Source organism: Colletes latitarsis, chromosome 9, assembly GCF_051014445.1.
Source record: "Colletes latitarsis isolate SP2378_abdomen chromosome 9, iyColLati1, whole genome shotgun sequence".
In the NCBI taxonomy this organism is placed as follows: Eukaryota; Metazoa; Arthropoda; class Insecta; order Hymenoptera; family Colletidae; genus Colletes; species Colletes latitarsis.
The window spans coordinates 24,032,623-24,049,349 of NC_135142.1; the positions used below are offsets into that span (position 1 = coordinate 24,032,623).

A 16,727-nucleotide genomic window follows, 5' to 3' on the forward strand; every position below is an offset into this window, starting at 1 on the left:
AGAGACGACGTGCGGCCCGTCGACGCGAAAGAAGAGGAAAAGAGACCGAACGAAGGGTGGGGGATGTTCTCCAGCACTGTGCGAGCCGTTGGTTTCAGGTACGAGCGCACGGTGCCGCGTGCAGGTAGTCCCGTGCTCGTTGTCCACGTTCCACCGCGCGATCGAGCCTTTTCACCTCGTTGGAGACGATCACCGGGTGGAAGCCAACCCCCGACGATATCGAACGGTGTCACCCTTTGCGCGCGAGGGGAGCGGAAGGGTTCGAGGGCTGATACGACGTGGCGATCGCGAGCCCTCGGACTGATACGCGTACAGTCGACAAAAGTGGAGCGTCGACGTAGTTCAAGAGTGTTTTTAGCAGCGCTACGAGGATCCTCGGTAAAACGATCGAAGACGTAGAATCGACGGTGGAGGATTCCTTGTTGTGATAGTCCACGTGATTTGGACGGGGTGGAGTGATGTTTCGTCGAGACAGTGGTTCGAAAACAGTGAAAGATTTTTACAAGCTCTCGATAACAGCCTAGCAAAGCTAAGTGAAGCAGACACAGATGTCTGGTAGTTAGAGGAACAATCGATGGACAGGGATAAAGTGAAGTGTTACGATAAAGTTAGAATAATTTTAAAGGAATCGTGTCAGTAAAACGAGCGAAGCACGTGGCACGCCGAAGTGGAACGAGTCGAGGGAAAGATGCAACGAGTCGTTAACGTCCGGAAGAGAGGATTCACCGTCGTTCAGGAAACAGAATTTTTTAGTCACGCTTCTAGCTGCGTACCCCGAGCTCGTCTTCGCGTATTCTCCAATCGCGATCATCCGTAAAATTGCAGCTCCGTGCGTACGTCCAAGAAACTGTCTACCTTTCGCGCGACAAAGTGGCAAAATATTTATCAAAGTCCCGACGAGAGATAAAACGAACGAAGCCATTTATACAGACTCCAAACGACCAAGCGGCTCGTAGATCGAAGAGGTGACTTCACTTGCCAAACGAGTTTATGTTTTTAATCGAGTCTACGACTCGTCTGGCAACGGGTTCTCCCGGCACATCCGGCATGCAATTGCTGGATATGATTCCTCCTTCAGTCTTCGCGAGAGATCATCTGCCAGGGGCCCTTTCAAGACCCAGCCACCTGTTTCCCGTCCATCGAGCCGCCTCTGTCTCGCCTTTCCTTCCGTGAAAGCCACGAGTACTCGATACGCGGCTTCGATCGTCCCCTGAAAATCGAATAGAAGAACTGTTAGCGCACAGCAAACAGAGGAAATTACAGGCGTTATCTAAATGAAAGCCACCGTGCTTCTACGATCGTCCACGAAAATACAATTTTGATAAAAGACAAAGCTCCAAGGCTGAATCAAGCGTACTAATTTTCTCTGCCCGGAAAACGTCGACGGAGCTCGCGTTCTAGAAACGTTAGGGGACAGGTAAACTGCAAACAGAGGGAATTACGGGGCGTTATCAGCTCGAGGGAAAAAGGGTCGATCGACGAGGAACAAAAGCGAGGTGTCGGATCGCTAGGCAAGTGCAGCGACGAGATTAAGCAGCGGGTAACGAATCGTGGTTTGTGGACACAGCAAACAGAGCTATCTCTGCGAGAGGATTGACGGCGAGGCTAGTCCGGCTGAGCGAAAATTTGTATTTGCTCGGAACCAGCGTCAGAGACATGTCGGTCTTCCCGAACGTCGCTCTTGTCTCGTCCTCGAAGGGCGCGGGGGCCGCGTGCCCGAAATTACAGGACTTCCCGTGGCCGGAGTTCGCAAACTTTGGAAACGCCTCGACAGCGAAGTCGTTCCCTTTGATCTTAAACCAGTCGACGACGCGATGAACGGCCGCGGACGAGTTGTATCTCGGTTGCATCGGGACGGACAGATTTCGAAAGACGAGCTTGTAATGGAGCGCGCTGGCTCGTAGCCGGGGTTCACGGTGTCGAGACGTTGCAAAAGAAAATGTTGAAGTGGATAAAAGTCCGTCAGGACGCGTCGGCTGCGTCGACGACGTTCGATCGCGAGAAAAAGGACGAGGTGGCTAGGGTCAAAGTTGAAGATGTCATTGGAGAGGAGGAGGAGGAGGAGGTGGACAGCGGCATGGAGCGGGAAGACACGCCGTCCAACATCGAGTTGAACGATCTGAGAAAAGTATGAATTATGCAATTAAAGGGTATAATTTGATTTAGAAATAAACAAAAAATTCACTGGTATTTAAAATGATTTTTTTTAGAATCTTAGAAAATTGCACGTTTATTTATTGGAGTTTAGACTAGGAATTTGATCTACTCGTTATTTGATGTTTCTATAAAAATCGTGGAGGTTGAGAAATTTGAGCTTCTGTTTTTAAATCTTCAAGTTCGGTAAAGGTCAGGATATTTAAATTTGCCGCCTTCTTTTCGGAGGGGGAAAAAAAATTTTACGCGTATTGCTCGTTCGGTGTGACAAATGTAAATTTTAAAATTTATTGCTGCTTCTTTCACAGTTGTTCGACATTTTTATTTTCGCCCGTTACGAGGCTATGAATGTTATGCTTGTCTCGAGTTGTATTGCATTTTTTCTTGTTTTTTTTAATAACAAAAAGCTGTTTTCGCTTTTTAGCGCCGCATGTGTCCTCCACAGCTGAGACGTTTGCAATGTTTTTGTTTGTATCTTTGCATGCTGTTTTGCGTATTAATGGGCAATTTTCTTGGGGAGACGTCACAGACGTTCTTGAAGAGATATTAAGGTTGGCATGATAAGAATTGAAACGACCGAGGCTGTGTGCGAGAGCACTTATAGCAATACACATGGCCTCTCTTTAAAACGTCGTTAGAGCATAATTTCATGCTTGTGTCGCTCCAGCAGATTTTCTGTCCACTTCTCGATTTTATCTCATTTTCTTATGTTGCGGTGCAAGGTTTAACTATACCGATTATCCTTGATTAGAGCAATAAACCATAAAATAGTTACGGCGTAATAAGTATCAAGGAAAACTTCTATATAGTAATAAATACAATTTTTAAAGAGCAAGTAAATTAGATATTTTTCTCCAAATTTCCATATTAATTTCTTTCAAAGCATCGGATGCAATTGCATTGACATTGCAATCGAGACTCAAAGGTGTTAAGCTCGCTAAAATGCGTCTTTAAGTTCCTGGAACTAAGAATTTTCCGGGATCGTGTCGCAGCGAGATAAAACGTAGCGGTATGGCCGCTTTCATTCATCGATTTCACTCGCACAGCAATGTTGTTTCTGCAAGCCGTCTGGTTTTTTCGATACCAGGCTATAACCTGCTTGCAACAGGTGCGACATCCTTCTCGATGCACGTGTACGTACACTATCATCGTCTTTATGTCAAACAGTGTATAGCCACATCTATCACTACCATTACCGCTGTTCTCCACTCCCAGCACCGGATACTGATCGGACGACTTTCATTGAAGAATTTCACCCGGCCATTTGTGGTTCTTTCCGTTCGACGCGTGTCTACCATTTCCTCGATTTTTAACGAAACACTATAAACCAAATCTTCTTCCCCTTCCCTTAAATCAAATTGAATTATACCCCATATTTATTTAAGACTATGATATAATGGTTTTAAAAAAGATAAACATGTTTGAAAAACACCTTTTATTTTTAAATATAAACAGTCTAAAACTTCATTCACAGTATTCTTCGAAAATACTCTAAGGGTAGTTACATCAATCGTTCAGTTGAATTACAATGTCCGAATAAAAATTATAATAAATTATAAGCCACTAATTAGACGATTCTTTTATAAATCTCGATGGAATTATTATTCAAACCTTTTTTCATATTTAACATTCTTTCTGTCTCGACTAATTTCTGACATACAAATTGAAAGTTTGAATCGTAAGTCCTTATCCTTGCCAGATATTTTCGTAGCAAGAATTCGAGTATTTCAGACTAAGTCGTGGCGTATTCTTATCGTTATCGAGTTGTTGCGCTCTATACCGTGAAGTTTCTAGCGCGTCGATGATTGGAAAAAGTTCGCCGATTCCCATTACGCGTCAGTTCGTCGTGTTGCATACTTCTCAGCCGCGTTCTTTTTTTCTTTCTTCGTTAAAGTTTTTCCTCGCCTTCGTCTCTCGAAATGCTGCGTTGAGCAACCACCCCGAAGCGGTGCACGGCGACTTTCTACGTGTGACCGTTGCTCGCCGATCGTTCGAAGATTAGTTACGAAACTAACTCGTTTACCCCGCGCCAACAGTGTGGATCGCAATTTACCCGCGGTATTTTTGCACAATCGCTTCCAGAGAACGCATCCCGGTGGCATATCAAGAGAGAAGAGTCGAAATCGCCGGGTCGCGGTTTCTGCGATGATAATAGCCAGGGAAACAAACTTTCCACTCGCGGTGGTTTCGAAACAGGTCTGAAGACCATTCGAATAATTTAATATTCGAATATTTCAGAGAGTTCAGGAACAATTTATTGAAATATATATTATTTTTTGTATTAACGTATAATAGTTCCTGAAGAAGGCTCGTAATAAGTGCAAGCTTACAATTAACTTCTGTTTATCTTGATAATCTTGTGCTGAATAACATTAGAGCAGAATTGAATTGAAATTCAAATATCAATGTAAATTTTAAATATTACCGTTTGATTGTCGTTATTCGAGTATTTAAATGTAGAACAATTGAATGAGGAGTGTTTCACCCCTATTTCGAAACCGTTTGCCCTTTCATTCATGGCGCAGTGATATGCTGATTAGGGAAAAGAAAAGGCGCGTTCGTTCTTCGCGATGACTAAACGGGAGATTTCGTTCGGGTCGCCGCTCCGATTTACATACGCGCCTGGATTTGCATACGTTTATGTAATGGGAAATTGAGAGTGCGTGGGCGTTATGAGTTTCCTTTTGCGACCGCCAGCGATTCAGACCTCCGTTTCACGGTGGAGTAATTTGGTTGTTGGGTTTCGTTCGTTTCTTTCTTTGGCCAACTAGACGAACTCTACTGGTCTTCAGCGTTTCCTCGATTTATTTGTATTATAAAAATAATAAATGTATACAATCAGGTACGAAGTTCCAGGCAATATTTTCGATAATATTTACAGCAAAATTCACATTCCATTGCATCGTCGCGACATAAACCCTGCAAATAATATTGCACAATGGTGCTTACGTTTCTTGTAAAATTCGTGCTGTAATTATTACTCAACGTTCAGGGGCAAAAATTGCACACGATATTGCACAACAATAAAATGTCTCGCGACCACGTGGCTTGAGTACACCTTGGACGTCGATAACGCGATACCGTACGCCGTGTAAAAAGAGGAATATTTACAGCCATCGCGACACGTGGAGTGTCTTCGCCATTATTCGTGTCCTGTTTCGTACACAATACATCAGCCTGTCGCGTCAAGGTACGGCTCTTCTTCGCCAGAAGGTTTATCGCTCGACGCTACGACGCTAGTCGCATTTTTTCCAGGGGACTGTGTCACCTAATAATGGACTGAATAAAAACGACATCGAGACACCTGGAAATTCTCCAGAAACTAAATTTTTACTTTAAAATGGAGAGTTTTTTTTATAAGTAACGCAACGTCAGATTGATCAAACCGTCTGGTTAAGACAATAGTAATGATCGAAAATACAGATTCTTTTTTTGCCTCGTGGACGTCGTTCAGGGACATTCTATGTAACTGTTAGGTCTATTTGGGACAGAAGACCGTCGATACTAAATGTTCATCACCTTGTGTGTTGCAGGACCTGTTTTCTCAGCTCCAGTTTTCGCAAGAGAGCGCCTTGCCGCCTGACACGCTGCGCCGTGCTCTGGCCGAGAGCTTTTTGGATCAGCAAAGGTTTCAGCTCGGATTCATGGACGACGCGGCGGAATGTTTCGTAAGTGGCAATTACATACCTTGTTCCCTTTGTCCTATTACGCGCGTACGGCGACCGATGTGTCGACACGCTGCACGCGAATCTAGGCAAAACGGGTTTTCGTCCGGTGTCCAGCAGACTCCTTGCAATTTCGCGCCGACCTGGAATGCCAGTAGGTCGTTTTGTCGAATTAGAACGCTGCTGGCGAAGGCACGGATTAGGCGTGGATCGAGGCACGAGTCGCGAATTGGACTTTTATAGACCAAACCGTTGAAGAAATTGGAGTTACTGCAATCTCGCTCTGGAAAATCTACAGAAAATATATATATTGTTTCTCGAATTGAAAATCCGTCGTTGAGAGGAAATATTCTTTTTCGTTTCGTACGTAAACTAGCTTAGAAAGGGAAAGTATGTACCAAATCGTAGAAAGCATACAACGTTTAACGATGTTTTATAATAAAATCATTTAGGGGTTGTGTAACCACTTACGTCTTGAAAATTTCACTCTCCAACATGTAAAGAATGGTTATACAATGCACGACTAGTTCGTAGCGAGAAGAAAACAGAACAAATTGTAAATCCAATTGAACGTGATAGTGAATGTACCTGAGGGGAACGTAAGTATGTAAAACTTCGATTTAATGGACGGAATTCTATGGTCTATTGTCCCGATATATCCTCGAGTTATAAGCTCTGATCTAAGGAAAAGACTTGAAAGTATCCTCATATCGAGGGGTCATCGTACAGTTTAAAACTTTTAATGATGATTGAAAAATTGATATTCTCGTTCTCGAGCAAATGATTTATATAGAATGGATAGAAAATGGGGAAACGAGCGCGACATTAAAATTGTCACGATGACAAACGTCGTGACATTGAATGTCACGGCATTAAAAGTCGTGACTTTACGTCACGTGATAATGGACCTTAAGAAATTAAAGATTGAAGGTAGCGAGGCGGATAACGATCCTGAATGAATGGCGCAGCAACGCGACCGAACAAAGCGCGTAATTTTTGCTAATTGCGCAACACGCAACTCGAGCAGCGTATTGCTGCGTCGAGGAGCGCGAAAGATAACGGAGCAACGCGATTAAAAGCGTCCTTACATTTATTACATTCGCGTGGCGCGACTGCATTCGTAACGTTACATTCATTTTATTCAACGAGCCGATGTCGACACGAGCGCACACATACTTCACGGAAAGACATGCACGCGACTAAACGTGACTCCGGTGTAAACGAGAAAGTGGACTCCCGCCAGTGTGTTTGCTTAGACCAGTCTTTCTCAAACTGTGCTTCGCGAATCCCATGGGGACCACCAGCTCTCCTTACGAAAAAGGAAGCAATTATATACCGAAATAGAAGTAACGATTCTCGTAGTACTTCGTTCTTAATAGTCTTCGAGTAGTAAAAACATAAAAAAGAGACATATCCCAGTCAGTCTCTACGAAACGTCCATTTTATTAAATTTGGTAAAGTTTGTTGACCTTGGAGGAAAAGCTGATCATTTGTTAGCGAGTTTACATGACAGTTTATGTTATATTATGACCAAGGTATAATATTAATTTTATATTTCGAGGGTAGTTGTTTGAATCGTTTTTGGGCTAGTTGAACGAAGAGACTTTGGTTCGATCGATTGAATTAAATCAACAAAAGCGAAAAAAGTTGGGAAACACTGTTTTAGACTCACCTACGGATATCGTTACAGCAATCCATGATAGTTAGCAACCATAACGGAGAACTGGTTCGGCCGTCAGAATATTCAGGATCGCAAACTGCTCGGAAAATAGCCTCCGCGACTGGCAGTGGAAATCGGCGAATGTCGAAAGAGAGATTTATGCTAGCGTTTATGTCGGCGCGTGCAACAGCCAATAATTCCTCGGGATAAGCAAAAACCTCGATCCAACGATCTATACCGATTCTATACATATAGTGATTTGTTTCTTTGTTACTTCTAAACGACGCGTATTATGAATCAGACCACCTTTCGTTCATCGAAATAACCTTTTTGTACTGTTTTAAAATATATTTAATACGATGATAAACCAATTTGTTTTACTGAGATGGACTAAAAAACTTGATTCGACATATTATTAATATTCCTCACACAAAATAAACGAGGGAAAATACTAAAATACATCATTTAATCGCGTTTAATATTCATTACCCCAATAATAGATAAAAACTTGTTCACTAGAGTTCCATATAAGTCTGTTACTATTTCACATAAATTCTTTACCTGAAAGGTACATAGATAAAAGGGCTATAAACTACGAAGCATTTTAATCGAATTACATGAATTAAAATGATTTCGATTCGTCTCGAGTCGAATCTCGCTCTTGCAATGCCCGTATGTCGAACGAAACGGTTTCTAGCAATCCGATCGTAAAACTTGGAATACTGTGGGATTAGGTAACGCTTCGTCGTTAAAATCGCAACGAGCACGCAGGAATTAATAATTTGCGGTCGCCGCGCGAGCGGAACGATCTTCCATGAACAATTAGACGCGGAAAGATCGAAGGAATCGAGCTTTTTAAAATTACTGTAATCGAGGATCGTCGACGACTCTTCTATTTTTAGCGATCTATCATCCGAGGGAAACAATAAAGCACGTTAACGGAATTCTCTCGTTGCAGGAAAACATTCTTCTGCGTATACATCTGCACATCGCCAGCGGGGAAGCCGAGGATATGTGCAGCGCGAGACACTGTGTGCCACATCAGAAATTCGCCATGACGCTCGTCGAGCAAAGCGTTTGCGGAGCTTGCGGTGCCACTTCGGAACCTCTGCCTTTTACACAGGTCGGTTTGATCGATGTTATTTTCCACGAAGCCAATGGTAATCAGCGCTGGTAACCGCGTGGCGCGACAGCAAACGACGAGATCGAGTTAATCCCTAATTACCTCTTAATCGTCTACCCTTTCTCGAACGTTTTAAAGTTTCTTTGTTTTATCTTGTGGAAACATCGGTTCGTTTCTTGGTTCTTAATTTGGCATTTAAGATTATCCCCCAAGAGACTGACCACCTTTCAGTAGACGTTAGCTAAGCAGGAAGCTCGAAACAAGAAGGTGTCGCTTAATGTCACGAAGAATATGAGGGAAAGTTGAACTTCCTTTATGCAAACCAGTTACTCGACGTCCCGATAATATTTACTAATGAAAATATCAAGCGAAATTTTTACCAGCAACCGACTCTAGGAACGTGTTTCGTAGTAGACGCTCGGAGACGTTGCATCTTCACAATTCTCGTACGCGTTGGCAATAAAAATGGCCGCGTTGATAGCTGTGACTCGCGGACACAAATCGTGTTTCTTGCGAAACTTTCCATCAGACTTCAAGGATAAAGTCGAGAACTGGTCTCGACGTCTAGTATTCTCTGCTCTCGTGGAACCCCATCTGTCGACGCGATTTTTCTTCGCCCAGACAACGCAGAATTTTCTGTTTCCCACGTTGTCTTCGCAGGTGGACCAGGAAAAACGAGAAAACCTGCGATTTTCAGGTAGAACCAGGTCCCTGGTTCCTTTGTGCGATCCCGGAAACCTCGAAATCGACGCGTTCGAGGGTGGCGTGGGTTAGGCGAGTGGGCGGAGAAGAAGATAAAGGGAAGTTGGGAGCCTCCTTGGTGGGTTTAAGCGATTTAAGCGATTTAAGCGACTTAGGTAAGAAGCCTAAGTGCGCTCTAGTACCGAACGACCGGGTCGCAGCCGTGTAAACGGATTAGAATTTAAACTGATCAGGATTTGACGCCTCATTAGTAGCGGTCGAAGGGGTGAAACTGAGGTGGGTGGGATTTTGGAGACGAACTATCGGATCAAGGATACTATTTCGCGCGATGATAAACTACGATTTGGTTAAGTGGACCTTACGATAGACGAGGTTTACTTTGTTGAAACGAATTCGACGAGGAAAAATTTCATTGCAATTTTTAATAGTAAAAGAGAACGTAAAAGATATTACGATATTATTGGTTCGTCTGCAAATTGAATCATGTTTACGTTACTCCCGGCTCGAACTTTATTCTAAACTTTGTTGTTTCAATATATCTTCGGGCATACAACGAACTATGCACTTTGAAATTTACTGCAGTTTCAAAGAATCTTGTTCCACCATTTATGCCAGTTTCAGGTATACTGTTGTACAAAAATATCTAAGTGTGAAATCAGAGTTTTCTCAATTGTAAAAACACTTTACTGTTCAACTGTTGACGAACTACCTTCTTTTGAGGTTATTAACAACTGCTCGTAACGTTTAATTACGAAAGAATTTCTGTTTGTCTAATTTTGGAAGTTTATCCATTCGATACTTCCTCCTTACGATTATCGATTCGATGCAGTTGTTTACATTCTCATGGCCGTGTTATACAGATCAGCTACATGTCGATACCTACGTGTATAAAGGGAATAACATGCTGAGTAAAACCGTGAAATCGCGTTAGAGCAGAAACCTGTCTACAAAAAGTGTTCTATCAACGTTTGAAATCGTCTCCCGCGGTTTTGAGTCATCCCGAGAGAATTTCCATCGGTTTAAATTGATCGACATTCAGGTTTTGAAGGCAACCAAACACGCAAGGTTACAGGGATCCTTGAGAATTTATTTGCGGGGAAATTATATTAACTGAAATCTTTGGGTTAAAGTTGGCAGTTCAAATTTGCCTTTAACTTTGGCATTTATTTATTTGCCTTTAAAATTTGTTTAAATCTCCAAAGACATTTTAACATTGAGACATAATCAGATATAATCAGGAGTGGCGCATGTTCGAATAACTTTTATCGTTTTCCTTGCAAACAGTTTCCTCGTTGGTCGCATGATTATTTCCGTCTCAGTCAACCAAGAAAGTGAAACTCAATTATTTTCTTTCCGTTTGGGTTCGATAATTAGATATATCGTGTTCAACAAGTTCCATGAAATTGCATTTCAATGAAACGCTGCTGCATAGAGACCAGATTCAAAAAACTAACAATAAAACAACTTTCTTTTCACCAAGATTAGCGTCATTTATTTTTGTTAATTTTATTAACCGAAAAAATATACGATTCCTTTAAAAAACTCTATTTTGTTTCAAGTATATAGTTCGCTCAAAGTTCCTTCTAATTAAGGAACAGTAATGTTGTTAATCGAAAGATGATGAATCGTGTGAAGGATTTATTAAGGAAGGCTGCGCAGAATGGTACAAAAAGTGTGCACAAAAAGTATTCTTGAAGTTGCATGCGTACGACGTATCTGACGGTGTGTAAAGGGTTAATTAAATTTCTAGTTACCAGCATGAAATTACTTCCCACGAACTTTGAGTAAGAAAGTAAGACTACCGGCAGCCGCGAACAAATGCAATAACGAAAGTCACATTTCTCCTCCAGTACTTTATAATTACACTTTTTCTGTAATAAGATTACACAATTTTCCGAGAAATTCGCGGTCAACGCGTCATGGAAAAATGTATTTTTATTGTTAGTTGCATGTTTTCAGTGCGTTTTTGTCTTTGAAGTTACTTCGTTGCATAATTCCAGGGTTTCTTTACTCTATCCAATTTGCAATTTAATGTATCGTTATTTATTGTTCGATTTTCATGTTTTTACCAAGCTTGGTTTTACAAAAGATTCGTAGTTTCCTTATATTTAAAGTTCTACACAATTTTTTACAGATTTAAATGAATTTTGACTGGAAATACGTGTTCTAAATTTCATTAAATTCGTTTGACAGTTTTTAATTTATTACCAATATCAGATCGAAAAGTATAGTTTACAGAAAGACGCATTTAAAGTTTTAAACGACGCATCGTTGAGCAGACTTCGATTTATGGGCTATATATTTGTTATTATTACTTTTCTAGACCGTCTTGATATTATTTTTAAAGATCGAAACCGTCGTTTCATGGAAAATTAGTATTTTTGTTTCTTGAAATCGTCAAGATGAAACCCTTTAATTTACTATTAATATTTAGTAAATTGTAGATAGTTTTATGAAGAGAATTTCTCCTAAATTTGACCGTACAAAAGTCAGCAATATATTTTCCAATGCAATGCACAATTACATGGACAATTGGACGTATTCTGAAGTACGTAAGAACAAAAGCAATGCCCTTTCGAGCACGTATACGGTACGTCGGGTGCATAATCGAGTCCAGAGCGCAAAACACTCACGTGGGTGGAGTTGTTCCCCCTTCTTGCACTCGTATCGACTGTTGTCGGCCGATTGTAAAAACGTGAAACTCGTTGCAATCTCGTATCGGTCATGGCCGATCGCTTTTACCGCCTCTTGTTGGCTATTAACTCGAAGGAGCGATCCATGATAAAAGGGAGAGCTCGATGCTACAACTTTCGATCGCACGGAAGCAAACATTTTTGCGTTAACAGCGAATTGGCCAATGGGTTCGTGCAAAAGGATTGAAAGAAACGAGGAAATTTGATCGTCTAGCAAAACGTCAAAAAACATAATAAATGATCCATAACTGAACTTACGCCAAGCTGTTTCCACTTTCGATATTTTCATGAATTTTCATTTGTTTCGTCTGACAAAAATTGTAATACGATTCCTCGTATGTTAAAAATGTCGAATGACTTTATTTCTTATCTAGCTTTGATTGCAAGCAAATTCCTTGAGGTACATGTGCACTTAATGGCTCGATTTGATCTCGTCGTAAACCGGTATTTTCATTCTTGTTTATCGAGAATGAAGAAGTAAGAACGTGTAGCAAATTCTTTAGTCTATAATTTTATTTATTGTTCGTTTGATAAATAACTTAAAAACATATTGAAACATTGAGGAACACAATAACTTGAAACAGTTTTGCTTTTAAATAGAAATAGACTGAATGTTCTAACAAAATATTCGATTTTATAAATTGCCCAACTATCGAATCCTTCGACCATACGGTTACTTTCTTTGCAGATGGTTCATTACGTGTCAGCGTCGGCATTGACGTCGCAAGCGAGACAAACGCCGCCAAACGCTCGTAACAGCCCGGATCTCTTCGGTCAGCTTCTGCGGAAAGCTGGAGGCATGGGTGACATCAGGGACTGTCCGGTGAGTAAACGCGATTTCTACGAACAAGATAGTTTCCTGGGATCCATTCTCGTCGGCCGTGTAAAAATTTCTTCACCGCGAGCTATTCGCGGCTGTGTGCACCTTGAACGATAAACTTACCGGTGATACGAGTTCGATTCATCCTGTTCGCAAGATCAGGTACACTCTCTTTCGGCCTTTCTTGGAAATAATATCTCGCGGGCGTGGACTTTCTCTCTGAAGTGGAACGATGACTACTATCCTCGGACGCCACCGTGTATATTTCGTCGCTACATATGCTGTGGATCGCATTTGTAATTTTATGCAATGAAAATTTTAGGTTTCCGCGAGAAATAATTGTTAACTGTGCTCTATAAATAATTGATAACGAAATACTCCAAATATTCTGCATTGGATATTAGTAGAGGCGTTTAACGAGTAGTAAGAATTTTAGTACCAAATGAAAAGAAATTATTAATAGTTAGGAGTAGTATGTTCGAAACTAGAAGGAATAGTAAACGAGGATCTCATCTACAAATTAGTTTTTCAATTACATTCTAAATGAAGTGAAAAAGAGTTCCTTTGACCCATCGTTGCGCAGCTTATTTCACTTCAACGACTAAAAGTGTTCTTCTTGTAGACGTTTCTTCAGTTCTGAAGACGTGTCTTCAACAAGTTAAGCAGAAAATTGCGGCTCCATCCGCCGTACTCATTAGGTCTCGACCCGAATGACTTTCGTTTCAGTCGATGGATGAGACAAAACGAGCTGAAGACAATGGATTAACACTAAACCTTACCGACACTTTATGTATACCCATTACTACCAAGACCGGTCAAATAATCAGTCTTTCTTTATTTAAATTCATTTTCAATTAAATAAACAATTTATAAACCTGTTGTATAATCAATAGGAATTGCTGAAACTTCTTTGAGTACGTAGCGTCAAAGTAAATGTCAAAATAAACATAGAAGATAGCATAAATTATAGTAGTTGGTATAGTCATCGGATAGGGGATGAAACGCCCTTTAAAATGAGCGTTTGTGCGAGTCGATAGCTTTATTAGTTCCGGAGATATAGCGATTTTAGTTTCAAGTCGATGCGGTGGCTAGTTCCGGAAATATAAGGGTCGGAAGCGTTTGTTTACGTTTCATTGTTTACGTCGCGTGGCCGCACGTGATCGTAGTAAATAGTAAACGTGACGTCACTCAGTCACTCGGTCAGTGGGTCAACGTGCGACAAGGAGGTCCAACGCGACGCGTCAGACGGAGACAGCGATAGTCGAATTAAGAAAAATTACCTTTTACATAAATTACGATATCTCGAAAACGAAAAGTCCGATCGACAAAAACCAAAAACCATTTTAAAGAGGAAGGTTTACCGCTGCCAACAATGGCTCAATTATTAATAAAACACTAGTAATTTCGGAACTGCACGCGTTCAAAGTTTTAGTATTTTTAATACGCGTTAATACATGTTTCTAAGGCAGCGAGAGCGTGGACAGTGGAATTTAAAAAATACCTCTTTACATAAATTACGATATCTCGGAAACGGAAAGTCCGATCGACAAAAACCAAAAGCCATTTCAAAGAGGAAGCTTTACCGCTTCTAACAGTGGCTCAATAATTAATAAAACCGTAGTAGTTTCGGAACTGCACGCGTCTAAAGTTTTATGATTTTTAATACGCATTATTAGACTGTTCTGAGACAGTGGAAACTGAAGATATCAGATCAACTGTGAAAGCGATTTTCGAAATGTTTCAGAGTTCCTGTGGAGCCAAAATTCAAATCTGTAGAACGCTGATGAACAGACCGGAAATCGTTTCGGTTGGAGTTGTATGGGACAGCGAACGACCATCGTTGGAGCATATCATGGACGTTTTCGCAACCGTGGGAACGTCACTGCGGCTGAGCGATGTTTTCCACAGTGTAGTGGACTCCCGATGGGGTGCCTCGACAGTGCACAATCTCGTTGGAGTCGTCACTTATTACGGAAAACACTATTCCACCTTCTTTTTCCACACTAAATTGAAGGTCAGCATCTGCTTTCCGCTTCTAAATAACCCAAAAACGCTAACAATTTAATTATCATTATTTAAATCATACATAGATGTGTTATTATTTAAATTCATTCGGAATTCCAACGAGAAATAATTTTCCAATAATTAAAATCAAATCGTATTTCCTAAATTAATTTAGCAATAAAATCCAAAGAATTTACTGTTTGAAATATTAGATTTTATCATTTCTGATGGAAGGAAGGTCGAGTCACATCGTTTCATTTTTTAATAGAAGGCGTGTTAATCGTGTTTTGCAGGTCTGGATTTACTTCGACGATGCCACTGTCAAGGAAATCGGTCCTCGCTGGGAGCAAGTCGTGGAAAAGTGTAGAAGGGGGCGATATCAACCTTTGCTTTTACTATACGCAACTCCTGGTGGAACTCCTGTTAACACGGAGAACGCCCCGAAGACAGTGACGCCTTTTCCAAACGGAAATGGTCTGAAAACGCCACCGAAGAATAATGTTCGTCGATCGATTACCCCGAGTCCAGAGAAACCATCGATCAACAGCACTGCTAGACGTGCCATTACGCCGAATCCTGATAGTCCTCCCCACCCTTACACGCAGCGGAGGATTTATAGCGATTATCAGAATCTCACTGACATTCAAAACAACATCTTTGGCAATCAAGTAAGATCCCATGAGAATTCACAAGTTAAATTCAGAAGACCCCATTATTGTCCAGTAAAATAACACCGCAAACTTCGCAGGAACTTAATTAAAAGTGTTTCTTTATTCCTTTTACTCGCTGCATTAAGAACCACAGACTGTCAATTTATTCCTAAATCGTCTTTAATTGTATAAAAAGCAGAGAAATCAAAAATTTCCCTTTAACAACCACCGCTTTTTTCCTGATTGCAAAGGGTGTGGACGTGGTGGACGGTGAGACAGAGTCAAAGTACATCAGTCGTCGAGCGGTGGAGACGGTAATGCAACAACAGAAGAAGCAACAAATGCAATTGACGCGTAGTCTGAGCGCAGGATCGACGCCGCAGGACGGCATCAGCATTCCGGATCACATGAACGTGCCACGAAGAAGAGATTCTGGAAACTGGTCGGGCGACCGGAACAGTGCCTCCTCGAGTTCCTCTACGACGATGGACAATCCGTATTTGTATATCGTGAACAAAATGCAGAGGAACTCTGGGGTACCCAAGAGTCCGACCAGCAAGTCCGGAGAGCTCTCTAGCAGCAGCAGTGGCCATTACGATGCTGGATACGATTCGTATTCTTTATCTTCCACGGACAGTCTTCCGCTTCAGCAGGGTCTGAAGCATAACCTACAGGTAGATATTCCGTTCTCTGGCTCTTTGGAGGACCACGTTGATTTTTAATTTAATTTAAAACCTATGTGGAATTGTTTGTTTCCTTGAACGTAGCTCGCCCAGATCCCGGAAGGATATCAAGCTGCCTCGGGCGACGATTGCGAGCGTCTCTGCAAAGAAACCGACGCCCTGTTGGACAAATCCCGAGCTGCTGAAGACGCTGGTGACCTCAGCACCGCGGTAGCTTTGTGCAGTGCAGCCAGTAGCAAAGCTAGGGCTGCCATGGACGCGCCATACAACAATCCTCACACGATCACGATAGCGAGGATGAAACACAATACTTGCGTCATGAGAACGAGGAGCTTGCACAGAAGGATGCTGCAAGAACAAGCCACGGCCAATGGCGAGAAAGAAGGTCAGCTGCTTGAAAATTATTTAAATCCCTTCTCGGTTCCTACAATCTAAGAGAATCTAACCGAAAAAAGATCGAGAATACCAATTTGTTGATCGAGGCTTCGTTAAAAAATTATCAAAGTTTAAAGTTCCTCCTGTAGTTGTGGTTCTCACTCAGCATGAGAAACTCTGTTTACTGGCGTATCGACA

General features: G+C 41.6%; 1 protein-coding gene across 2 annotated transcripts in view; it reads left to right on the forward strand.

The window, feature by feature from the left end:
• Positions 1-16,727, forward strand: part of Ec (ubiquitin specific peptidase echinus) — a 95,099-nt gene that overhangs the window by 72,457 nt on the left and 5,915 nt on the right. Inside the window, exons 1-8 of one of the 2 annotated variants that reach the window (XM_076772826.1) lie at positions 313-2,128; positions 5,688-5,822; positions 8,438-8,602; positions 12,686-12,820; positions 14,562-14,831; positions 15,115-15,489; positions 15,723-16,145; positions 16,239-16,539. In XM_076772826.1, the coding sequence (XP_076628941.1) occupies positions 1,940-2,128; positions 5,688-5,822; positions 8,438-8,602; positions 12,686-12,820; positions 14,562-14,831; positions 15,115-15,489; positions 15,723-16,145; positions 16,239-16,539 (1,993 nt within the window). In that variant the 5' untranslated portion in view covers positions 313-1,939. Of the gene's footprint in view, positions 1-312; positions 2,129-5,687; positions 5,823-8,437; positions 8,603-12,685; positions 12,821-14,561; positions 14,832-15,114; positions 15,490-15,722; positions 16,146-16,238; positions 16,540-16,727 lie in introns of those variants that run through there. The other variant, XM_076772825.1, reaches the window with a different exon arrangement.